The sequence below is a fragment of the Carettochelys insculpta genome, chromosome 1 (genome assembly GCF_033958435.1).
Source record: "Carettochelys insculpta isolate YL-2023 chromosome 1, ASM3395843v1, whole genome shotgun sequence".
In the NCBI taxonomy this organism is placed as follows: domain Eukaryota; kingdom Metazoa; phylum Chordata; order Testudines; family Carettochelyidae; genus Carettochelys; species Carettochelys insculpta.
This window is the reverse complement of record NC_134137.1, coordinates 379,112,026-379,138,707: the sequence shown is the minus strand read 5'-3', so window position 1 is coordinate 379,138,707 and position 26,682 is coordinate 379,112,026. Positions and strand designations below refer to the sequence as shown.

At 45.3% G+C, this 26,682-nt stretch overlaps 1 protein-coding gene across 1 annotated transcript; it reads right to left on the bottom strand.

Annotated features, from left to right (window-relative positions):
- Positions 1-345: 345 nt before the first annotated feature.
- Positions 346-20,215, bottom strand: LOC142020421 (uncharacterized). Its single transcript, XM_075008245.1, has 3 exons — positions 19,791-20,215; positions 15,403-15,523; positions 346-867 (listed from the first exon to the last, which is right to left on the bottom strand). The coding sequence occupies exons 1-3, from the start codon at positions 20,213-20,215 to the stop codon at positions 346-348; spliced, it is 1,068 nt and encodes a 355-aa protein (XP_074864346.1).
- Positions 20,216-26,682: the final 6,467 nt, after the last annotated feature.

Sequence of the window (26,682 nt, the reverse complement as noted above, 5' to 3'; positions counted from 1 at the left end):
GAAATTCTACTGAACAGAACGAATGTAAGCGAGGGACTGACAGTGCTAATAGGAGTAAGAGACACCTGTCTTCAGGCCCCTGTTTCCGTCACACCATGGAGTCAGCATAAAGAGATGAATGGAACTCAGGGTGAGTCCGCAGGAGTCTCAGCACATGGCTGCAAAGCATGAGCAGAAGGAATCGTGGAGCATGTGTGCAGCAATGCAGCCTGGCGACCAGACCCCGGCGCGGAGCAGCCGGAGCCGTGTTTGCACAGCACGTTGGAAAGCCGAGCCCAAAACTTCAGGGTGAATCTGTATCTGGCCGTTCATGTCCTGGTTCTTCCACGGATGTTCCTGCTGGGTTTAACATGGTGCACAGCTTCCACTGCGGTACCTATGGCAAGAGATCCCGGAACCGCATGCTCCCCCATAACCATAATAGCCTGGGTAACCGCCGTAACCCCCGTAGCCATAAAATCCTGGGTAACCGCAGTGTCCCCCGTAACCAAAACGGCCGCCAGAGCCGTATGGGCCCCCGAAACCATATCCTCCGTAAAGGCCGCCATAGCCGTATGGGCCCCCGAAACCATATCCTCCGTAAAGGCCGCCATAGCCGTAATATCCCCCTGCACCGAAAGAGCCCCCGAAGCCGGCTCCCACCACTGGTGCCCCTACGGCACCAACTTCACTCTGCTGAGGGAAGTTGCTCATAATGGGTCCTGGGAGGGTCACCACAACCGGGGAGGGCTGGATCACCACTTCGGAGTCAGGGCACTGGCGAACGCAGGGCTCGTTGCAGCTGCCAGTGACGGGACTGGGCCGGGCAACCCCACAGGCTGGATAGCATAGGCTGGAGCAAGTCATCTTTGTGGGATGCAGGTAAACCTGGAACACACAATGGAGCAGAGTGAGGAGAAGGTACCAGTTGCGCTGGAAGAAAGAGTTCAAAGCTCAGTTACTATTACAGTGGGGTCTACATGGGACTCGGAGGGGGAGGAGTGCTCTTGTTCCCTATGTTCACTGACATGTCTTCAATCCTGTTTCCTCTTTCAACAACTTTTTTTCCACTTCCACTAAACTTCCATCTCATGCAGCCAGTTGGAGGAGCTCTCAGTGACTTGGTCTGAAAAGCACTAGCTGAAATACAGGGAGCTATTCCTATGATGGACGCCTGAGATTCTCAATCCCCTTCACAGGTTTCTCAAGGAGAACGTGGCTGGGATCACGATTATCACATCATTTCTTTTGGGGATTTAACCTCTGCTACAAAGTACTCGAGTCAGATGTCACATTGTGAGTCCTCGATTTTCCAAACCTTGGAAGTCACCATCCTTGCTGACAAAGTATCAGAAACTTTCTTTTTTTCAATCAAGAGCTCAGTATGGAAAAGCTCCTCCGCTGGGATAAAATGGGTTCAGGTCCCATGACTTCCACGGAGCAAGACTGAATCACACAATGTGATGCAGATCACCTTCAAGGGGTATTTCATTTCAGAAGAACAAAAGAATTGCTCAAATGGATCACACCACGTGTCAGCTTAATCCATTCTCCTGCCTCCTCTAGGGAGATATAACTGCAGGACCCACTGTAAGGACTCTTTCTAGATTAACCTGGAAAATTGCTTCCTTGTGCAGGCAAGTGAAAAATGGTTAAAGGCATTTCTGAGGGTATTTAAAAGATTTTGGTGCCACAATTCTGTTTCTAGTTAACCGGAAATATGTTTCCTAATTGCATAGGTTCTTCTTAAAGTCCCTCCTAAGTTGCCAGTGGTGAACCCACCAGCTCCTACAACTGGATAATGACCCAAGATACTTTTAGACCAACCCAATCCCAGATCAACATCAAAGTGAATACATGCAAGATATTGTCTTCTATAAATATAGCCCTATTGTGATATCTCTAGGGTTAGAAATAGACTGAGTTGAATTTTACTAACCTGGTTCACCAAGGAGATGAAGTCCAGAGAAGTGTTTAGAAGAATGATGATTCCTGAGCACTTTTATACAGTTCCGAGGACAGCCTGGGGTTCTGTGATGCTTTGTGGACGACGCCCTCATTAGTGTCCAAACAAACTTAATTGCCGTTGTATGTCCTTCTGAGGAGAGAGCTGTTTTCCACAGAGTTGGTGATTATTGGGTTAATCACAACCTCAAAGGGAGTGACAGCACGTTGCACTCTTCAGCTTTCTTTCATCTTGCAATTTGTATGGAACAATTGAAATTCCTTGTGTCTCTCCACTGAGTTTATTGGTGCTGCAGTGAGGATGAACGTGAAGGTGATTGTAAGTGGCATGAGTAGCACTACTGGCTGACATGAAACAGATCTTGTTTGGTTCTTTTAATTCATGTTAGTTGTGGTAGGGATGGAGGGAGCCATTTTTCCCCATTTTCACCTCAGCAGGTACTTTTGAAAACAATGGCAATTGTTCCATTCCTTCCACAAGATTTCCTATCAGGAGCTAAGGAGTGAGATTCACCCCTCAGGATATGACGCCTGGAGAGAAATTGAGGCTGATTGTTAACGCTGAAAGTGGGTCTCAGCAGGGATATAAGAAGAGGATGGGCCTTTGTGATAGGCCTATGCATAGAGGTGAATCTTACAGATTGCAAGTAAAACTTGACCTACCATTGGCTGTCCACTTGGACCACCAATGGTGTCTCACAGGGCTGGTTAGAGCAGGTCTGCTCATGGCTGAAGTTGTGAGATGGCAGAGAGTGACAGGAAGCAATGCTCTTTTGCGCAAAGTGATTGAGTTATGTCTTGGAAACTTTACTCTACCAGAAACCATCTCCCCATGCACTAGCAGACAAGAAACTTAGGTCTTAGATGACAATGGATCTGAGTGAGCACATCAAGAATCTCAGGGAAAATGAAAGTGACATGTACCTGGTGAAGGAAGAGATGGCTGGGGGAAAGGATTTGACATATTGTTTGAAGAGTCTTAGAGCATGTTGCAGAAACCATTCCTTCCTGAATCACAATGATATGTGAAGTACAGAAGCCATCTCCAAGGGAGGGCTCCATATTCTGGGAAGAGGCAGAATGGTCTTCTTTGAATGTAAGGGTTCTTAGCCTTTCTGAAATCGAAGTCTCCAAGCTGATTTACAGAAGACGACCGCCTTCATTTTCCAGTCCACTCAAACCAGACGAGCCTGTGAAAGCAGCTTTGGCCATAGGTCCTGCTTCTTTCCCACTCTCCTCTGCAGATGGAATTGTTGACAATTGGTCCTGAGAAGGTCACAACAAGCACTGAGGATCAGATCCCCACTTTAAAGAAAGGGCTCATTGAATCCGAGGGTAACTGGACCAGGCCATTCTACCCCACAAAGCTTTGAATGAAAATAAAAAGACCCCAAATTGTGTGATCACAAATCACGAACTGATTAAAGAAACGACATAAGAGGCCTCGATCTTCATTTTGGGTGAAACGTTTCTCTGACTCAGTGCAAAGGTGTCTCATCCCAAGAACATTCTCTGAATGTTCTAAGCCTACAACCATTTGTGTGTAGGCAACACCAATGGGTGCTTGTGAGTTGCTTTGAAATCGTGAATGGTGAGGACACTGGAGAACTTTCATTTGGTGGATATAAAGACAAGGCACACTGAGGTCAAGTTTACATGGGGGCAGTCGCAGAAAGACAAATACAATCCCAAACTTCTGACAAATCCTACCACAGAAATGTCTCGGGGTTGTTGATCTCATTTACAGTGTGTTTCAAAAAACAGGTTAATGAATATTTGTACCCTTGCATTTAGGCATCAGATACAAAAATCTGGCTCAGTTGCCACAGGACCCTTCATTGCTGGCTAACATTGTGATCCGTTTTAATTGTGTCTTCTTTAAAAGTAAGGGTCATACTTCAAAGAAATTACAGGTTTGCCCATTTTCATGTTTTCTTTGAATACATGTGGTTTCATGGTAGATATTACATTATTCAAGCATCAAAGTTTTTCTTTTGTCTTGAACAGGAAAGACGAATCCAATAGTCATGAATTCTTGGAGGCCTGTGAAACGAGCAAAGAGTGGTTCTTCAACTGACATTGCATTCCTTATAAATGAGGATAAAAATGGTTGAAAGGAATTGCAAGCATGTACTTTTTCAACTTTTTCCTGAGCATTGAAGGAATTTTTAAAAAACAAAAAGAAATAGTTTTCAAACCAGCAAAATTTTGCTACTGGACAATTTAAGTTTGTTCAAGAGTCAAGATCCACCAAAACAACACTACCAAAAATAAAGGGAGTTAAACCATATTGCAAAACTCTCGATGGCTGATCATTGTTTACAGATAGATTAGAAGATGCTTCACTCACAATGTGCCCCAAATCACCAAAACATAATTTATAGAAACAGTTCTAGAATGAACCTCTTCAAAAGCTGCTCTCAAGTCAGTGACATCTCTGGAAGCATCAAGTTTGATTTGGAGATAAAGGTTAGTGTTCACTTGTGGTGTCAATTACTAGGGTTTATTTCGCACTCTGCGAATCACCTTGTCTGACCTTCACCTGAATGTGCCTCCCTTTACCTCAGGTAAAGAGGCATATTTGCAACTGGGAGGGTGAATGTCTGAGGTTTCTTCTGATCAAAGCATTTCAAAGCACCCCACAAACATTTATCATGTTTTATAAAGACAAAGAGATGAGTAACCAAAGCAATCAGAGCTTTTTCCTGCAATTAGTTGTGCTCATAGAGAAGATTAGACTCACCTGAAAAACATGTCAAGGTCTCATATGTCAATCCAGTGATGAGCTTGTGGCTCCTAACTTTGAAAACTAGGTCAGTTTGATTTCCATTCCATTTACCTTTGCATGTCCCTTTATAGGGATATTTAAAAGCTTAAGAGTATGTGCTGGACCAGTGGAAATGGAACAGTTGTATGAGCTTCAGACTGAAGGAAGGCCCTTTTCATAGTGCGGGTTTAAGAACACCATGGGGAGAGTGCATCTTATTCTGTTCCTCCATCCCAGGCATCTCTCTTCCAACCTGTTGGGAAATGAGTCAGAACGATGAGGTGCTGCATCTCCACCCATGAACAGCCGAGGGAACTGGGTCTTGTGAGAGACGTCAGGGAATAAAGAAAAGGAAGAGGCATGAGAAGAACAGAATAAAGGCCAATTTCTTGAAAGGCCTCGATATTTTAGGTTAAGACTGGAGGAAATGCAATTTTCAACTGCACAAGGCTTTCTGCAAGACCCATCACCCCTAGACAACCTTGCAGCCAGAATTAGAATGATTTTCAAAGCAGACAATGCCCCTTTCTCCCAGGATTTCCTCTAACTAGAGCAGCATTAAATGCCTTCCCTGAGACAGGAGGCACACAATGGGGTTTAATGACCTCAGGGTGCTTTGAAGTCCTCTCATTCTTTCATTGCGCAGTTTCCATTCAATGCTTCTGAATAGCCCATTACTGCATCAGGGCAGTCATGAGAGTGACCCCAGGAATGTGGATGGCCCAGGAAGTGTTCAGAGGAGCAAGATCTGCAGGGAGTTACGTGCACCTCACACCATTTGGAGTTAGGAACTGAATAATGATCAAAATCACAAAGGTAAGAATTTATGTCAGGAGAAGGAGTTACGCAAGTATTGGTTTTTAACTACCTGCCATTTCTGGCACAAAAGATCTCTCCATTACTCTAGAGATATGAAAAAGTGTATAAAAATACTCGGAATGGTCGAAGATTAGGGTTGGAAGACACTTCAGGAGGCTACTCCTGCACCCTGATCAGAGCAGAATCAAGTCCAGCTAAATCATCCCAGCCAGGGCTTTGTCAAGCCAACACCTCCCTTGGCAACGCATTCCGGTGCTTCACCAGTCTCCAGGCAAAATAATTTTTTCTAATATCCAATCTAGATCTCCCCCACCACAACTAGAGATCAATACTCCTGTTCTGTCACCTGCCATCAGCAACAAGAGGCTGGTTCCATTCTCTTTGGAACCCTGCTTCAGGTAGGGGAAATCAGTTCTCACATCTCTCCTAGCTCTTCTCTTCCGCAGGCTACATAAGTCCTATTCCATCGGACTCTCCTAATATGTCATGTACCCCAGATACCCAATGTGCTTTGCTGTTACAGGCAGAGGTAGCCACACTACTGGGGACACATGCTGTTAACCTCATGTGCCCAGTGTGGACACGCACCTTCAGTGTTGTAAGTTAAGATGTTAAAATTTTGACCTCGATAAATTTGATGTACATTCGTATAGTAGCCATGTGCTCCAACAGGTGCCTCAAAGAACGAGATAAATTTCGCCAATGGTAATTAGTATGGATAGGGATACTATCCCTAGCTTCTGTCAGAAGCTGGGAACAACTGACAAGAAATGGATCACTTGATGTTCACTTGTTCTGGAAGAGTGACTCAAGAATAAGGGCTAGAATGTCTTCCCTGAAGAGGAAGAGATTCCTGCCCTGACCATTCACTCAGCACAAGAATCTCCTGGGTTTGAAGTGAGTGGGGTGCACTGTACTCCATCTTGTCTGACTTATATAAAATATCCGTTCTGTACCATGGCTCGATATTGCAGGAACTGCAGATGAAGAGATCACATTTCCCGTTACATTGTGTTCAAATATCAAAACCAAGTCACAGCAACAAATAAGATGAACTTGCTAAGAGCACTCTGTGTGCGACTTTATCGTGTCTTAAAACCTGATCTGTCTAATAGGAAAGTATAATCCAATAGTCATGAATTCTTTGAGGGGTTTGAAATGAGTAAAGAGTGAATCTTCATTCAGCATGGGTTTCCTTATATACAAGGACAAAAATGGTTGAAAGGAATTACAAGCATGTACTTTTCAAGCTTGTTCATGTGCAGTGGAGGAATTTATAAAAAGTAAAAAACAGATTTCAAACTGTCAAATTTAGGTATAGGACAATTAATGTCTGTGGATTAGTCAATATCCACCCATGAGACACCACCAAAAAGGAAGGGTGTGAAAGCAGATGGGAAGACTCTTGATTGCTGATCATTTTTCCCTAATAAATCTACTAATATGAAGGGTAAGGGAGTTCAGGAGAAATGGCAGTATTTTAAAGAGGTCTTATGGAAGTCACAGGAACAAAGCATCCTGATGTGCAGTAGAAAAAGCAAATATGGTAGGCAAACAGCTTGACTTACAAGGGAAACTCAAAAAGGATGCATATAAGAATTGGAAACTCAGACAGATGAGTAAGAAGGAGTATAAGTATATGGCTGGAGAATGCCGTGGGGAAATCAGGACAGCAAAAACACAATTGGAACTGGAGCTAGCAAGGAATGTGAAGGGTAACAAGAAGGGCTTTTATAGGTATGTTAACAAAAAGGGAGTTATCAGGGACAATGAGGGAGGTAACCTGGTGACAGATGATGGGGGAAAGGCTGAAGTACTCAATACTTTTTTTGCCTTAGTCTTCACGGACAAGGTCAGTTTGCTGACAGTGGCACTGGGGAATGCACTATAGAAAGGAGGGGAAGGAACAGGTTCAGATTTAATACTGCCAAGCGTTATGAGGGAATTGGCAGATATCATTGCAGAGATATTCAATATCATCTTTGAAAACTCATGGACATTGGGAGAGGACCTGGATGATTTGAAAAAGGAAAATATAGTGCCCATCTTTAAAAAGGGAAAGCAGGACAATCCAGGGAACTATAGATTGTTCAGCCTCAACTCAGTCCCCAAAAAAATCATGGAGGGAATCCTCAAGAAATCCATTTTTGAGCACTTGGAAGAGGCGAATGTGATAAAGTGTAGTCAACATGGATTCACCAAGGGCAAGTCGTTCCTGACCAACCTGATCAGCTTCTATGGCGATGTAACTGTCTCTGTGGACATGGGGAAGTCAATGGATTTGACATACTTTGACTTTAGCAACTCTTTCGATACAGTCTTCCACAATAACCTTGCCCATAAGTTAAGGAAGTATGTATTGGCTACATGAACTGTAAGATGGATAGACAACTGGCTTGTCAGATAGAGCCAACAGGTAGTATTCAATGGCTCAGTGTCTGGCTGGTGGTTGGTTTGAAGTGGTGTGCCCCAAGGATCAGGTCTAGGGACAGTACTGTTCAACAGCTTTACTGATGACTTACATGAGGGGATAGATTCACCCTCAGCAAATTAGCAGATGATATTAAGGTAGGGGGTCAGGTAGATATATTGGAGTGTAGATATATGGTCCAACTTGACAAAGACAAATTGGAGGATAGGGGCCAAAAGTAATGTAATGAGGTTCAACATGGAGAAGTCCAGCTTCCTGCACTTGGGAAGGAAGAATCCCAAGCACTGCTTCAGGCTGGGGACCAACTGGCTAAGTAGCAGAATGAAAATAAATTGCGGTAAAGACCAGGTTATTGGTAATAAGTCGTTACAAGTAATTTGTAAAAAAGGAAATATTTTTTTCTTCTGTCAGCTTGAGAAATCATCCAGGAACTGAGCATTTGGATGCAGATTCCCATGAGCGCACATAGACCTGTCTCGGGAAGTACAGACTGCACTGAACTTTGTGTGATATAATGAGAGACCTGCAGGTCCTCAGCACTTCTGCAAACCTCCTCGTGTTACACTCGATGGGTTTCCTTTATTGTCTTGTAGCTATGGGAAGCGGATGACCACGGGCTGGAGGGTGGGGTGCAGGAGGTGCTCATGACTGCGGCTAGTATATAAATTTTTCTTCATTGTGGTATTGTCTAATAATGGAGACAGTTATGACTGAGAGGCTTGTGAGGAGGTTGTTATGTGGGCACATGACCCCCAAAGAACTCAGTTCTGCTGGGTGTCTCACACCTCCCCATGAAGGCTCTGTGGAACAAACCCTTTGGGGTAAGAGGCCTGATCTTGTGTGGAAATGCCAACGTTCTTCTGTTCTAAAGAGGGGTCTCTGGGGTCTTTCTGCTGTCAATCTGTATTGATCTTAAGGAAAATCAATAGCACAATGGCTGTCTCTCCTCACTGGCCATGCAATTTATTCTGTTCCTAAAGGGACAGATTGGTTGGGTACATTTCTACTTTTGTATCATCACAAGCAAAAATGGAACGTGTGCATCATTTTGGAGTTGAGAGCCACAAAAATGTTCAACACAGTAGAATGGGAAATGTTCTTCTTTTCTGTCCAGTTCCTGCACTATCAACCCATGGTTCACACGAGGGATTTCTAAAAGTCTGCTAAGATGGAGTGCGCTGAGTCCCAGTTATCTCAAACCCAGGAGATTCTTGCACAGATTGAAAGGCTGAGTCAGAAATTTCTTCATAGCACAAGGAAGACGTCCTTCTTCTCAGTCTAAAGGCACCTTGCCATACCCGGCCTACGCTAAGCACTACAAATATGTAATTTTTGTGCCATTAAGTTTTTGGAAGTGCAAACCATTAAAAATTTTCCACTGCATATGGGACAGCATTGTTAAGGACAGTTTCCTTATTAGGATATATCATATCTGGGAGCAGGGGATGGTCCTGATATTGCGTGAACTTTCCCGGCTGGTACACCAGCATGCTTCAATGGGCGAGGCAGAAGATCTGGATCCTTGCTCCCACTCTATTTGCTGTGAGGCCTGTCTGACCTCTAGACCTCCTTTCCCACTCCTATGCAGCAGAGTCCTTGTTACCTCAAGAAGGCTGGGTCTGGGATTCCTGGGGACTCAATGCCCCAGACGTTTTGCTGGGGTTACTTAGAACAGAGTTTAGGATGTCCTTACTAAAAAGCTCTCTCTCTACTATTGCTATTTTCTGGGGCCACTGATCATTGCACACAGCTCAAAGCCAAAGAAAGACTCTTTGCTAAAAAAGTAAAGGAAGGAGGAACTCCAGCCCAGTGCTTAGACCTAGCAGAATTGTCTCAGACACTGCAAGGTGCAAGCTCTCCTACCATGTCATGGCTTCAAAGATTATAACTTGAAGATTGCTTGGTGCTGCCAGCTTGACTGGGAGTTATATCTTCCACAGCTATTTTTCCATATTTGGAGAGGAACAAAGAGAACCAGAAGACTGAGATTATGGTGCAGCAAAGTTTTTAATGCAAATAAAATTGACGGTACAGACATGAAAAAATTGTGCAAAGCAGAAAGAATGTAAGCAAGGTGCCCTGTGAAGGGACTGACAGTGCTAATAAATGTAGCTGATGCCAGTCTTCAGGCCACGTTTTCCCTCCCATTCTGAGGTCAGTGTGACAATGCTGAACGTACCAGGAGACTCAGCACTTGGCGAGCAGAACATTAGCAGAAGGAGATTTTGTCATCTAAGAATACAGCCCCTTTTGTGATATCTCTCGGGTTAGAAATAGACTGAGTTGAAGTGGACTTACCTGGTTCACCAGGGAGAGGAAGTTCAGAGAAGTGTTTGGTAGAATGCCGATTCGGGAGCACTTTTGTACTGTACCTATGACAGCCTGGGGGAGCTGTGATGCTTTGTGAAGGAGTCCCTTAACAGTGTCCAAAGCAACTGAATTGCTTTGATAAGTCCTTTTAAGTACAGAGCTGTTTTCCACAGCATTGGAGATTATTGTGTTAATATCAAATTCAGAGGGTGTGACAGGTAGGTTGCACTCTTTAGCTTTAATTAAACTTAAAATTGATTCAAGTCTGCTGCGTTTTTGTGTCACTCCAATGGCTTGATTGGTGCTCCAATGAGGTTGAAGGTCAAGATGACTACAAGCAGGATGAAAAGCACACCTGTCTGTCATGATGGTACCCCCTTTGTCCCTTCAAATCATGTTATCTGTGGTTAGGGGTACTGGGCGGTTCATTTGAACCTACCAGCAGCCAGGAAGTCATATTTCTTCAGTTTCACCCCAACACGTCACACTCAAGTCCCTCTGAAATCAATGGGAATTGTTTTGTTCATTTTGGGACATTTGTGTTCAGGATCTCAAGTCTGAAATCCACAATCTGGCGATTTGAAGCTTGGAGAGATGCTTCGTCTGATTTTGAACCTTGAAAGTGGGTCTGAGTAAAGACTTAGGAAGGGCACGGGCCTTAGTGATGGCCCTGTGCCAAAAGGTGAATCTTACCCCATAGGGAATAAAGCTACACTAACATTGAACATCCACATGGGTCACCAGTGCTGTCTCAAGGCTGGCCTAGAGCCTATTTACTCATGGCTGAAGGTGCAAGATGGGAGAAAGTGAGAGAAAATGGCCAAGGCATGGGATTTAATATAACGTCTGTCCAGCCACAGGGCATGTTACAGAAATCATTCCTGCCTGACACCACTATGTTCTGTAAAGCGTGAATGCTCTCCCGAAGAGGGGTTGCATATCCGAGGACCTAGGCAAATGAACCTTGTTTGGATTAAAAGGGTCTCAGCATTTCTAGAAGTGAAATAGCCAAGCTGATTTACACCGAGACCACATTCAATTTCCAGTCCACTCGCACCAAATGAGCCTCTGAAGCCACCTTTGGTTAGAGGTCCTGTTATGTTCCCACTCAGCTCTGCTGAGGGAAATTGATGACAATTAGTCATGAGAGGGTCAGAACAACCACTGAAGGTCAAATCCCCAATCTGGAGTCAGGGCTCATTGATGGTAACTGCACTAGAATGTTCTATCCAGCAAAGCTTTTAAGAAATCCCAAATTAGGAAGTACATTTGAATGAAAATGAAAGACCCCCCACATTGTGTGTGCACAAATCTTGTCCTGAATAAATGAAAAATATGAGAGACCTTGATCTTCTAGTTGGATGAAGCAATTCTCTGAGTCAGTGCAAAGGCATCTCATCCCAACAACAACCTCTGAATATTCTAAGTACACAAAATCAATGGGTGTTTGTGAGCTGCATTGAAATCTTGAATCCTGAGGATCTTGAAGAACTTGCAGTCTTAATTTCCTGAAAATCTGCATTTGATTGTCTTAAAAAACTCAGCATGTTGCGGTGAAGATCACATGTGGGACAGTTACAGAAGAATAAATTCCACCCCATACGTCTCACAAATCCTACCACAAGAGTGGCTCTAGGTCGATCTGATTAACTCTGTGTTTCAAAACAAGGTTATTATATGTGCTGTAAAAAATGTTTTGTACCCTTATTTCTAAGGACCAGCAATAAAAAAGTGGCTAGCATTGTGATCCATTTTGATTGTGTCTTCCTTAAGAGGAAGGAAATTGCAGATTTGTCATCTCTCATCTTTTCTTTCAGTGCAGGTGGTATTGTTGTAAATATGGAAATGTCATACATTATCAAAACCAAGTTACAGAAACAACTGAGATGAGCTTGTCAAGTGTCCTACTTTCACGTATCTTAAAACCAGCTATTTCTAGTAGGAAAGAATAATGCAAAAGTCATGAATTCTTTGAGGTTTCTGAAATGAGTCAAGAGTGAGTCTTCATTCAACATTGCTTTCTTTACACACAAGGATAAAAATGATTGAAAGGAATTACAAGCATGTAGTTTTCAAGCTTGTTCATGTGTTGTGAAGGAATTTAAAAAAAAATCTGTTTCAAACTGTCAAAATTTTGCTGTGTGCTAATTTAAGTGTGTGGAAGAGTCAATACCCACCTAGGAGACCTGAAATAAAATGAAGGGTGTTAGAGCAAATGAGAAGCTCTTGATGGATACTGAGAGGCAATTTGATCGTAGAGTTCAACTTTCTGAAAGGTGGCTGGAAAGAGAACGCAGAAAGACTGTTGTCAACAGTGACTTATGAGAGAACGAGGAGCAATGGTCTGAAGTTCCAGAGAGAGAGGTTTAGGTTGGAAATTAGGAAACACTATTTCACCAGAAGGATAGTGAAGGACTGGAATGCGTTATGAGGAATGGTGATGGACTCTCCATTCCTAGAGGTTTTTAAGTCCCAGCTTGACATAGAATGGCTGGAATGATTTAGATGGGGTTGATCCTCCTTTAGGCAGGGACCTGGACAAGAGGATCTCCTAAGCTCCCTTGCAGGCCTCGAATTCTATGATTCTATGAAAATATAATTAACAAAGAGATTTCCAAGATGAGCTTCCCTAAGCACTACTCTGAGGTGAATGCGTCTTGAGGAGCATCCACTCAGGTTCAACAGATACAAGTTATTGTTTGACTTGTGTAGGGCTGACTAGTGGGTTTTATTTCACATTCTTCCAGTAACCTTTGTCTGACCTTCACCTGAAAGTACTTCCCTTTACCTCTGGAAAGAGGCATAATTGTAACTGGCAGGGTTTATTGTCTGAGTCTTCCTCTGATGTAAGCATTTCAAAGCACCCCACAAATACTAATGTTTTATACAGACCAAGAGATGAATAACCAAAGCCATAAGAGCTTTTTCCTGCAATTAGTTGTGCTCATAGAGAAAATTAGACTCACTTGAAAACACATCAAGGTCTCTATGTCAATCCAGGGCTGAGCTTGTGGTTCCCAGCTTTCAAAACTAGGTCAGTTTGATTTTCATTCCATGTACCTTTGCACATTCCTTTATATGGGTATTTTAAAGCCTAAGAGGATGTGCTGATCCTGTGGATGTGGAAGAGTTCCATAAGCCTCAGACTGAAGGAAGGCACGTTTCCAAATGTGAGTTTGAGAGCATCTTGTGGAGAGTGTATCTTAATCTGCTCCTCCATCCCTGGCATCTCCCATCTGACATCCAAGGAAATCAGTCAGAGAGAGGAGGTGCTGCACCTCCACCCATGAAGAGCCAAAGTAACTGGGTCTTTGAGAGACATCAGGGAATCAAGAAAAGGAAGAGGCACGAGAGAATCAGAATAAAGCCTGATAGGAATAAGGGGATTTTGAAGTTGGTGGGGTCCTTTTGAAAAAGACCTTCATCTGGACGAGCCACATGGCAATGAAAAGCAGCAATTTTGAAGTGCTGTGGTAGGGGATATTCTAATGAGGAGCTGGACATGCATTTCAGCGCCTCATTAGCTGTTTTCAAAATGGCCTTTAGTATGTGGAAACAGCAAAGATACTTAGTGACTTCTTTGTTTTGTGATTTGAAAACAGTTTGGTCGTTATCGGATACCTAGCATCCTAGAGAATGCCAGTTTAAATGGGGGAGGTTCAGAAGCTAAAATCGAGAAAGCCAAAGAAAAAAATTACTTAGGCCGCATATACACCGGCCCCCTGCTTTCGAAAGGGGCATGGTAATGTACGAATTCGGAAGATGCTAATGAGGCTGTGCCATGAATATTCAGTGCCTCATTAGCATAATGCAGGAAGGTGCAATTCAAAAGCACCGCTTTCTAATTCTGTGCTGCCTTTGCAGACAGGTGTCTTTCCAAAGGACCTCCCAGGACTTCGAAAGGCCCTTCTTTCTATTTTGGTTTGAGGAAGAAGGGAGTTCCAAAGTCTGGAGAGGGGGCTCTTTCAAAAGCCCCTATATACCCTGGTAGTGGCGCACTAGTCAAAACCAGCACTTTCAAATCTCCCAGAGCCACCATTTTACTAATCAGGTTCTGCATATTCATGGCTGCACCTCATTAGCATCTTCCCAACTCGCTCATTCCCATGCCCCTTCCAAAAGGAAGGGGCTAGTGGAGATTTGCCTTAAATAAGTTAGATGTCCTCAAGTCAGAAGAGTCTCATGAAATGCATTCTGGAATAGTCCAGCTGCTGACTGGGGAAATATCAGCGCTATTAGCTATTACCTTTGACAAAAAACATGGAATACTGGAGAGATTCCAGAAGAGAGTTAAAGGGCAAATATAGACCCCTGCTGGTTACATTAAGGGATATTAACCTAGTATGTGTGAGTTGCCCCATCGGTCTGAGTTGCATCCGTTGCCACAGTGTAGACTTGTCTCCCCTCCCTCCCTGAGAAGTGTATCATGTTCCTGAAATAAGTCATTTCGTTAGCCTTTAAAATACAACATGGCTGCTGTTTTGTTCTGTTCCCAAAGGAGCAGAGTGGTCTGAATCCCTTTGTACTTTTGCGTCATCACAATCAAAATTTGCTGTGTGGAAGATATTTTCGGTTTGGGAGCTGAGAGGCAAAAAACATTGAAAATAATATTACGGGAAACGTGATCTCTCCATCCGCAGTTCCGGCAATATCAAGCCATGGTGCATGCAGGGGATTTTAAACAAGTCAGGAGAGATGGAGTGCAGTGTGCCCCAGTATCCTCAAACCCAGGAGATTCTTGTACTGAAGGAAAAGTCTGGGCAGGAATCTCTTCCTATCCCAGGGAACATATTATTGCCCTCGGTCTAGAGTCAGCGTTCCCGTATCCATGGGATTTGGTGGCCACTTTTCCAACACCTGGACCATTATCCTGCAATGGTTCACCCAGGCACTCGCCACGAGCCGCATGACTGGTCTTGACGTTAAAGAGGAAACTCATATTGTGAATGTGGAAATCTGTCCAAGTCATTACAGGGAGAGACTTCCTGCTCAAACATCTCATGCTGTCCCTGCAAAGAGCATGGACTCCAAGTGCTCCTCTCCCCAGAGGATGTTTGACACACCCAAGGACCACTCCTACTCCACCACTCCCCTGAAGATCCCATCTGGCCTTTTCCCCTCCTCATCTTACCAGCGGGTCACACCCCAGCTCATCCTCCTCTGTCCCAGAGTGTCCTGAATGCCGTGAAACAACTGCTCCTGGCAGACAGGAGACGCTGGGCAGGGTGTGCAGGAGTTGGACAATGAATGAGCTGGCAGACAAGAGGCACGGTGGGGAATGGGGGAACTGGGCTGGTGATGCCTCATGAAAATCCTTTAACTGCTCTCCACGGCTGCTCCAGCCATGCAGCACCCACAGGCACCAGGAAGATCCAAGGGCTTTATCAGCTGTATTGTAAAGTTGGAGCTGGTGTTTGGGGGAAAATCCCCATCGCTGGCGTTGCTGGGCAAAGTGATGTAAAAGCCACCATCGCTCATTTCTCCTCCCCTTTTCATTCATGCCTAAATTTTACAGAGTTGGGAAGCTTCTACCCAGCTCTTAAACTTGTCTGGCCACCCCAACCACCTCACCAGTACTTCCTTTTTTGAACCTTTCCCTTTCTCTGCCAGAACTTTTTCAGTCCTGTAAGTCCTGTCCTGTTTGGGGTTCGCAATTCTTCAGGGAGAAAGATCCCATCACTTTCTCACCTTTGTAATCTTTTAACCAGTATACAGGTCTCTGTCCCCTGGTTAAGGCGTCATCTACTATGAATATCTCATTGGTAAATGTTTGCTGATAACCTTTTTTAAATGCACCTTTGGTTTTAGAGAGTCTCACATGGTCGCCTTTTCTAAAAGGGGTATCAACCAGATTTATTTTAAAACTGTCTCCATAAACTGTTTTCCACACCTTCAGAGAGTTTGAGGGTTTTACGTCAGCGCGTCTGGTATGTGTAGTTCTGTGAAAGCTCCGGTTGTAATTCTTTATAAACGCAGGTAACGCCTCAATGTAGCGAAAGGTATTATGGGCTGTAAAATATCTCCACATCCTAGATTTTAAAGTTCTGTTAAAGCGCTCCACAACTCCTGCTTTGACTTGGTTTTTAGTTCCAAAAGGGTGGACGCCATGCCGCTTTAACAATCCACTTCAAGGTTTGTTTACAAATTCTTTTTAATGGTCAGTTTCTAATTTCTCAGGCACTCGCCCATCGATGAAAATAGCTTTAAAGGCCTTGGCCACGCCCCCGCCGGTCTTGTCCTTCAGGCCTAAAGCCCAGGCATGTTTGGAGAGAATGTCTGTCACTGTTAAAATGTCCTTAAAACCACTGTTGTGCCTAGAGAACCGCTGCATAGCCACCAAATCGGGCTGCCATTGTGCATCCACATCTGAGACAATGGTCTTGTTTCTTTTGAAAAGTATTTGAGGGGGGTTGTGTAAAGCATAAGCATCCTGCTCTGAAAGCCAAGATGTTACCAGTTTTCTACTCAAAGTTTTACTTTGCTTTTTGGCTGCTTGAAAGAAAGATTTCACTCCACGAAAGCTCCCATCTTCCTCAGGAGTGTAATATATTTTCTTTACCAGAGCTGTGGACGAAGACATGACTGTGACATGTGTTAGCAAAAGATGTTACAAGAATAAAGTGACATGAACACAGCGACACGTTTCATCAAGTTTTATTAATCACCTGGTTTAACACGGCCTTTTTCCAGCCGTCTGCAAAATGGGCACCATGACACCACCCTGCAGTAAGGACTCCGAGCTGATTCAGTCTTCCATTTTATCCTTTTTTTCACAAGGTCTGTGTTTGAGGCATGAGCAAAAACAGCTGACTCAAGAGAGATTTACTCCCACAGGACAACAGATGCGCAATCTCTGAAAGGCCTCTAGGAAGGCCTCGTCGAGCTGTGGAGAGATTGCCAGAAAGAAAATAACTTCTGGCAGGGGTGGTGGAGGAGTCCATCTTCCAGCTCAGCGGCTGCACGATTTCTGATATACGTACTCTTGGAACAAGATGGCCTCTTTCTGGGGTAGCGCTATGCTCTGATTGCTTGAGAGTGGTGGAGCGAGTCCTTCGAGGGGTCACATGACACCCTTTCCTTCCAGTCACGTGTCCCCCTTGACCCGGATGTACTCCTACCCTCAAGGGCACGTCTTCCTGTGACAGGGGGCGGACCAAAAGGGGTTGGGGCAGAACTTCCAGTAACAGAAGGGAGGGGCGAAAGGGTTAAGGGGGCAGGAGTTCTGGTGATGGGTGTGCGGAGCTAAAAAGGCTGGGGTGGGACTTCCGGTGAAAGGGGTGGAGGAAAAGGGGAAAGGGGGTGTGGCTAAAGTTTGATACCTGGCAGGCCACACCCTGGGAAATGATGCAGCAGGGCAGGACTTCCGATGACAGGTGGGCGGAGCTGAAATGGTCAGGGCGGGACTTCCAGTGAAAGGGGAGGGACTAAAGGGAAAGGGGCGTGGCTAATGTTTGATGAATGGTAGGCTCCTTATACTACTCATGGACATGGCTTGTGCCTTCAGGCACAGCTACTGAGAGCTGCCAGAGTGACACTGGTTTGTTGGAGGAGGCACACACTGACTCCCAGAGCCAGGCTTCCCGGAGTCAGGCTTCCCAGTGCTGCGGGGGGCACCCAGGATCCCCACCCCTGAGGCATATGGACCATTTCTTTCTCCCTTTGCAGTTAGTAACAGCAACAGCGTAATGGAGGAGATTTCTGAAATTCTGCTTTGATTGTGTTTTGCTTTCGCTGAGACAGACCAGAGTGGAACAACTAATTAACAATGGTGGCAGCCAGACCTGAGTGTCGGACTTCATGGCTACGTCTAGATTGCCGAGACCTGTTGGAAAAAGATACGCAAATTGCGCAATGTGTGGTACAGTTAGTGTTGTTCGTGGGCGCCAGGCCTCCATTCAGTTCACTGGCCCCCTGGCAAGGACGCCCTTGCCCTTGCTGGGAGGGCAGGGGAGTGATCTGGGACCGGCCACTTGTTCCGGATTCTGGCCCAGGGACCTGTGTGGCTGTGACTGGCAGGGAATGACTCCTGTCACCCTTGATACTACGGCTCTTCTCCCTGGGGCACATCCTCACATGATCCTCCTGGTACCTCTTCCACGTAGTGGCAGAAGCAGCACGTCCCCAATCCTTAATCGACTCCACTGGTTGACCAGTTCTTTCCAGCCGCCGGTCGAGTCTCAGGGTCACCCGGACGTCAGGGGGCTTCCCTTCACTGCTCAAGCTCTTCCCCTCCTCTGCTGGTCCCAAAACTCTCCTTGCTTCTCTCTTCTCGCCTCCTACGCTCTCCTCAGTCATCTCTCAGACTTCCCCCTGCCCTGCTGGGGAAAGGGATTTTAAAGGCAGCCTTACGTGGGACCAGTTGGCCCCAATTCATTGAGGGCAGCCTCCTCCCCAGCTGCTCCCACCCTGCCTGATTGCCAGCTCAGAGCAGCCCTGCTTTTTCCCTCCTCTCCTCTCTCCCCTGGGCTCACTCTCTCACAAACACATTTGCATATCTTTTGCAGACTGTTCTGCTGGGAGAGACTTCTCCCGCATTTGGCCCATCCACATGGCGCCTGATGCTGGAAAAGTCCCCCTCTACCAAGACCTCCCTTCTGCCTTGTAAATAAAGGAGTAAGAGAACTGTGTGAGAAATACACCACTTAGAGCCAGGGATGGGAAACAGCCCTTCACAAAGTCTTGTTACTCAGCTTCTGTTCTCTATTCTTCTGACAATTTTTGACAGCACTTTCTTTCAAACTCAGACGTCTATTCTATCATGCTATTGGTCCTGACGTCTTCAGTCTTGTTATGGTGGTCACTTAGGACAGGGGCTAGGAAGACAATACTACAGAGTCATTGATACTTCCCGGGGCCACTGATCATTGGAGATAGTTCAAAGCAAAGAAAGACTCTTTGCTAAAAGAGTGACGCAAGGAAGAACTCCAGCCAGGGCTCAAAGACTGCAGGGGCTGGGCTCACCTTGCAGTGCAGGGCTTCAACAATTGCAACTCGAAATGTATGTGCTGCTGCCGGCTTGACAGGGAGGAATCTCATCCAGAGCGATTTTTCCCGATGTGGGGAGGAATGAGGAAAACCAGAAGACTGAGGTTACGGTGCAGCAGAGTTTTTAATGCAAATGAAATAGGCGATACACACAGGAACAAATTCTACTCAACAGAACGAATGTAAGCGAGGGACTGACAGTGCTAATAGAAGTAACAGACACCTGTCTTCAGGCCCCTGTTTCCGTCACACCATGGAGTCAGCATAAAGAGTTGAATGGAACTTGGAGTGAGTCCGCAGGAGTCTCAGCACATGGCTGCAAAGCATGAGCAGAAGGAATCGTGGAGCATGTGTGCAGCAATGCAGCCTGGCGACCAGACCCCGGCGCGGAGCAGCCGGAGCCGTGTTTGCACAGCACGTTGGAAAGCCAAGCCCAAAACTTCAGGGTGAATCTGTATCTGGCCATTCATGTCCTGGTTCTTCCACGGATGTTCCTGCTGGGTTTAACATGGTGCACAGCTTCCACTGCGGTACCTATGGCAAGAGATCCCGGAACCGCATGCTCCCCCATTACCGTAATAGCCTGGGTAACCGCCGTAACCCCCGTAGCCATAAAATCCTGGGTAACCGCAGTGTCCCCCGTAACCAAAACGGCCTCCATAGCCGTATGGGCCCCCGAAACCATATCCTCCATAAAGGCCGCCATAGCCGTAATATCCCCCTGCACCGAAAGAGCCCCCGAAGCCGGCTCCCACCACTGGTGCCCCTACGGCACCAACTTCACTCTGCTGAGGGAAGTTGCTCATAATGGGTCCTGGGAGGGTCACCACAACCGGGGAGGGCTGGATCACCACTTCGGAGTCAGGGCACTGGCGAACGCAGGGCTCGTTGCAGCTGCCAGTGACGGGACTGGGCTGGGCAACCCCACAGGCTGGATAGCACAGGCTGGAGCAAGTCATGTTTGTGGGATGCAGGTAAACCTGGAACACACAGTGGGAGCAGAGTGAGGAGAAGGTACCAGGTGCGCTGGTAGAAAGAGTTCAAAGCTCAGTTACTATTACAGTGGGGTCAACATGGGACTCGGAGGGGGAGGAGTGCTCTTGTTCCCTATGTTCCTTGACATGTCTTCAATCCTGTTTCCTCTTTCGACAACTTTTTTTCCACTTCCACTAAACTTCCATCTCATGCAGCCACTTGGAGGAGCTCTCAGTGACTTGGTCCAAAAAGCACTAGCTGAAATACAGGGAGCTATTCCTATGATGGACGCCTGAGATTCTCAGTCCCCTTCACAGGTTTCTCAAGGAGAACGTGGCTGAGATCAGGATTATCACATCATTTCTTTTGGGGATTTAACCTCTGCTGCAAATTACTCAAGTCAGATGTCACATTGTGAGTCCTCGGTTTTCCAAACCTTGGAAGTCACCCATGCTTGCTGACAAAGTATCAGAAACCCTTTTTTTTTTTCAACCAAGAGCTCAGTATGGACAAGCTCCTCAGCTGGGATAAAATGGACTCAGGTCCCATGACTTCCACGGAGCAAGACTAAATCGCACTATGTGAGGCAGATCACCTTCAAGGGGTATTTTAGTTAAGAAGAACAAAAGAATTGCTCAAATGGATCATACCATGTGTCAGCTTAATCCATTCTCCTGGCTCCTCTAGTGAGATATAACAGCAGGTTATAAGTAAAGTTGAGGACCCACTGCAAGGGCTCTTTCTAGATTAACCTGGAAAATTGCTTCCTCGTGCAGGCAAGTGAAAAATGGTTAAAGGCATTTCTGAGGGTATTTAAAAGATTTGGTGCCACAATTCTGTTTCTAGTTAACCGGAAACATGTTTCCTAATTGCATATATTCTTCTTAATGTCCCTCCTAAGTTGCCAATGGTGAGCCCACCAGCTCCTACAACTGGATAATGACTCAAGGTACTTTTAGAAGACCAACCCAATCCCAGATCAACATCAAAGTGAATACATTCGAGATATTGCCTTCTATAAATATAGCCCCTATTGTGCTATCTGGAGGGTGAGAAATAGACTGAGTTGAATTTTACTTACCTGGTTCACCAAAGAGATGAAGTCCAGAGAAGTGTTTGGAAGAATGAGGATTCCTGAGCACTTTTATACAGTTCCGAGGACAGCCTGGGGTTCTGTGATGCTTTGTGGACGACGCCCTCATTAGTGTCCAAACAAACTTAATTGCCCTTGTATGTCCTTCTGAGGAGAGAGCTGTTTTCCACAGCGTTGATGATTATTGGGTTAATCACAACCTCAAAGGGAGTGACAGCACGTTGCACTCTTCAGCTTTCTTTCATCTTGCAATTTGTATAGGACAATTGAAATTCCTTGTGTCTCTCCACTGAGTTTAATGGTGCTGTAGTGAGGATGAATGTCAAGGTGATTCTAAGCAGCATGAATACTACTACTGGCTGACATGAAACAGATCTTGTTTGGTTCTTTTAATTCATGTTAGTTGTGTTAGGGATGGAGGGAGCCATTTTTCCCCATTTTCACCTCAACAGGTACTTTTGAAAACTATGGCAATTGTTCCATTCCTTTCACAAGATTTCCTATCAGGAGCTAAGGAGTGAGATTCACCCCTCAGGATATGACGCCTGAAGAGAAACTGAGGCTGATTGTTAACTCTGAAAGTGGGTCTCAGCAGGGATATAAGAAGAGGATGGGCCTTTGTGACAGTCCTATGCCCAGAGGTGAATCTTACACATTGCAAGTAAAACTTGACCTACCATTGGCTCTCCACTTGGACCACCAATGGTGTCTCAAAGGGCTGCTTAGAGCAGGTTTGCTCATGGCTGAAGGTGTGAGATGGCAGAGAGTGAGAGGAAGCAACACTCTGTTGCACGAAGTGATTGAGTTATCTCTTGTGTAGCCATCCAGGATCGGGTTCTCCAGAAACGAGGCTGCACCCAGAAGGCGAGTGCTATATTTGGTTTATTGAAATGCATGACACCCGCGACAGGAGCCCCGGAGACGATGCAGTCACCAGTGGGAAAAAACCCCACGTGTCGGAGCTTCGCTCAAGGAGAGGCTCTGTAAGAGGCCTCCTAACACTAGCTGACAAAGGTGAACTCATTAACATAAGATTGCCTAAAACTGCCTATGCATTCCTTATCACTATCTCTTATAGCCTACTGCCAGCATAGCCTTGAAGTCTTGGCAAGCACGCTTTGTTCTGCAGTAATTCCCATGGCAGTTATTTTGCAGCTTTTCAGCTTGCACTGACTGGTCTGTTTGAAATTCTCCTGAGCATTCTCAGAGGGGTCGGACAGCACTGTCGACGGTTTCAATGTCTTCTCGCACCCTACATCTTGGAAACTTTACTCTACCAGAAACCATCTCCCCATGCACAAGTAGACAAGAAACTGAGGTCTTAGATGACAATGGATCTGAGTGAGCCCATCAAAAAGCTCAGGGAAAATGAAAGTGACATGTTCTTGGTGAAGGAAGAAGTGGTTGGGGGAAAGGATTTGACATAATCTTTGCCCAGTCTTAGAGCATGTTGCAGAAACCATCCCTTCCTGAATCACAATGATGTGTAAAGCATAGAAGCCATCTCCAAGGGAGGGCTCCATCTCCCGGGAAGAGGCAGAATGGTCTTCTTTGAAAGTGAGGGTTCTTAGCCTTTCTGAAATCAAAGTCACCAAGCTGATTTACAGAAGGCGACCGCCTTCATTTTCCAGTCCACTCAAACCAGACGAGCCTCTGTAAGCAGCTTTGGCCATAGGTCCTACTTCTTTCCCACTCTCCTCTGCGGATGGAATTGTTGACAATTGGTCCTGAGAAGGTCACAACGAGTACTGAGGGTCAGATCCCCACTTTAAAGTTAGGGCTCATTGAATCTGAGGGGAACTGGACCAGGCCATTCTACCCCACAAAGCTTTTAAAACATACCAAATTGGGAAGAACATTTGAATGAAAATGAAAAGACCCCAAAACTGTGTCATGACAAATCACGAACTGACTAAAGAAACGACATAAGAGGCCTCGATCTTCATTTTGGGTGATGCGTTTCTTTGACTCAGTGCAAAGGTGTCTCATCCCAAGAACATTCTCTGAATGTTCTAAGCCTACAACCCTTTGTATGTAGGCAACACCAATGGGTGCTTGTGGGTTGGTTGGAAATCTTGAATGGTGAGGACACTGGAGAACTTTCAGTCTTACCTGTAGGTAATATCTACATTTGGTGGATATAAAGATAAGGCACATTAAGGTCAAGTTTCCATGGGGGCAGTTGCAGAAAGACAAATACAATCCCATAATTCTGACAATCCTACCACAGAAATGTCTCTGGGTTGTTGATCTCATTTACAGTGTGTTTCAAAAAACAGGTTCATGATTATTTGTACCGTTGCATTTCGACATCAGCTATAAAAATCTGGCTAAGGTGCACAGGACCCCTTCATTGCTCGCTAACATTGTGATCCATTTTAATTGTGTCCTTTTTAAAAATAAGGGTAATACTTCAAAGAAATAACAGGTTTGCCCATTTTCATCTTTTCTTTGAATACATGTGGTTTCATGGTAGGTATTATGTTATTCAAGCATCAAAAGTTTATCTTTTTGTCTCGAACGGGAAAGACGAACCCAATAGTCATGAATTTTTGGAGGCCTGTGAAAAGAGCAAAGAGTGGTTCTTCAACTGACATTGCATTCCTTATAAATGAGGATAAAAATGGTTGAAAGGAATTGCAAGCATGTACTTTTTCAACTTTTTCCTGAGTATGGAAGGAATTTTTAAAACACAAAAAAAATAGTTTTCAAACCAGCAGAATTTTGCTACTAGACAAATTGTATGTTCAAGAGTCAAGATCCACCAATGCGACACTACCAAAAATAAAGGGAGTTAAACCATATTGCAAAACTCTTGCTGGCAGATCATTGTTCACAGATAGATTAGAGGATGCTTCACTCACAATCTGCCCCAAATCACCAAAACATAATTTATAGAAACAGTTCTAGAATGAACCTCTTCAAAAGCTGCTCTCAAGTCAGTGACATCTCTGGAAGCATCGAGTTTGATTTGGAGATAAGGGGAAGTGTTTAGCTTGTGGTGTCAATTATTGAGGGTTTATTTCTCACTCTGCCAATCACCCCTGTCTCAACTTCACATGAATGTGTCTCCCTTTACCTCAGGTACAGAGGCATATTTGCAACTGGGAGGGTGAATATGTGAGGTTTCTTCTGATCAAAGCATTTCAAAGCACCCCACAAACATTTATCATGTTTTATAAAGACAAAGAGATGAATAACCAAAGCAATAAAAGCTTTTTCCTGCAATTAGTTGTACTCACAGAGAAGGTTAGACTCACCTGAAAAACATGTCAAGGTCTCAAATGTCAATCCAGTGCTGAGCTTGCGGCTCCTAACTTTGAAAACTAGGTCAGTTTGATTTTCGTTCCATGTAACTTTGCATGTCCCTATATATTTAAAAGCTTAAGAGTATGTTCTGGACCAGTGGAAATGGAAGAGTTGTATGAGCTTCAGATTGAAGGAAGGCCCTTTTCATAGTGCGGGTTTAAGAACACCATGGGGAGAGTGCATCTTATTCTGTTCCTCCATCCCAGGCATCTCTCTTCCAACCTGTGGGAAATGAGTCAGAACGATGAGGTGCTGCATCTCCACCCATGAACAGACAAGGGAACTGGGTCTTGTGAGAGATGTCAGGGAATAAAGAAAAGGAAGAGGCACGAGAAGAACAGAATAAAGGCCACTTTCTTCAAATGCTTCGATAGTTTAGGTTAAGACTGGAGGAAGTGCAATTTTCACCTGCACAGGGCTTTCTGCAAGACCCATCTCCCCTAGACAACCTCGCAGGCCCAATTAGAATGATTTTGGAAGCAGACAATGCCCCTTTCCACCAGGATTTCCTCTAACTAGAGCAGCATCAAATGCCTTCCCTGAGGCTGAAGGCAGACAATGTCATTTACATCTATGGAGCTGTGCTGGTGTCCACTGGCTCAGCATCTACCCCAGGGGCAGCACAAAGGCCTCTTTGCTGTGGAAAGGGAAATGCAAAGCTTGACTGAATCAAATTCAAAAAGCCTCAATCTCACACCGGTCCAGCTGTGGACATTTTTGCAGCTACACCAGCCCCCAAAGTGTGATTGGGGATTGTGGTGAGCTAAGGAGAGACCCCGTCTGGCAGTGCCCACAAGGGGCTGGTGAATAGATTTTTGCAAAGGAGAGAAGATGTGTGCAGGGGATTCCATGGGTGTCACCAGCATTGGTCCCCATCCATCACCACCCAGCACCTCAGGGACTCCAAGAAGTGTGGGGATGGTGTGCACAGCCTGTGAAGCAGCTGTTGTCAGTGAAGGCTGGTGCAGCATTTGTTTATGGGACTCCTCCCCTGCTCCCTCCTGCATCCGACACAAAGACCCAGGGACTCTAAAGGCAGCCAGTGAGTTCCTCACTCCCGGTGCCCAGAGCAGCCCCTCGGAGAAGGGCTCAAGGAGGCAGGGATAGAGAGAGGTGCTTGTCAAAGTTCTCCACAGCCTTGTTGTGAGGACCCTGGAATCCTAATCCGTAATTTGGGGCATCTCATCCCACAAAAATGTTCCATCATGCAGATAATGCCACTCTGGGCGCCACCGAGGTTTAATGACCTCAGGGGGCTTTGAAGTCCTCTCATTCTTTCATTGCGTAGTTTCCATTCAATGCTTTTGAATAGCCCATTACTGCATCAGGGCAGTCATGAGAGTGACCCCAGGAATGTGGATGGCCCAGGTAGTGTTCAGAGGAGCAAGATCTGCAGGGAGTTATGTGCACCTCACACCCGTTGCAGTTAGGAACTGAATAATAATGAAAATCACAAAGGTCAGAATTTATGTCAGGAGAAGGAGTTACGCAAGTATTGGTTTTTAACTAACTGCCATTTCTGACACAAAAGATCTCTCCATTCCTCTAGAGATATGAAAAAGTGTATAAAAATACTCTTGGAATGGTCGAAGATTAGGGTTGGAAGACACTTCAGGAGGCTACACCTGCACCCTGATCAGAGCAGAACAAACTCCAGCTAAATCATCCCAGCCAGGGCTTTGTCATGCCAACACCTCCCTTGGCAACGCATTCCGGTGCTTCACCAGTCTCCAGGCAAAATAATTTTTCCTAATATCCAATCTAGATCTCCCCCACCACAACTAGAGATCAATACTCCTGTTCTGTCACCTGCCACCAGCAACAAGAGGCTGGTTCCATTCTCTTTGGAACCCTGCTTCAGGTAGCTGAAATCAGCTCTCAAAACTCTCCTAGCTCTTCTCTTCCGCAGGCTACGTAAGTCCAATTCCCTCAGACTCTCCTAATATGTCATGGACCCCAAGTACCCAATGTGCTTTGCTGTTACAGTCAGAGGTAGCCACACTACTGGGGACACATGCTGTTAACCTCATGTGCCCAGTGTGGACACTC

Excerpts from the sequence above, each read along its gene's own strand:
- LOC142020421 (XM_075008245.1), bottom strand. The coding sequence starts at position 20,215 with ATGACTTGCTCCAGCCTGTGCTATCCAGCCTGTGGGGTTGCCCAGCCC. Across the intron at positions 15,524-19,790 it reads TCCGGGATCTCTTGCCATAG|CTCATTCATTGTCCAACTCC; the intron begins GTACCGCAGTGG and ends CTTGTCTGCCAG. Across the intron at positions 868-15,402 it reads AGCTGGGGTGTGACCCGCTG|GTTTACCTGCATCCCACAAA; the intron begins GTAAGATGAGGA and ends TGTGTGTTCCAG.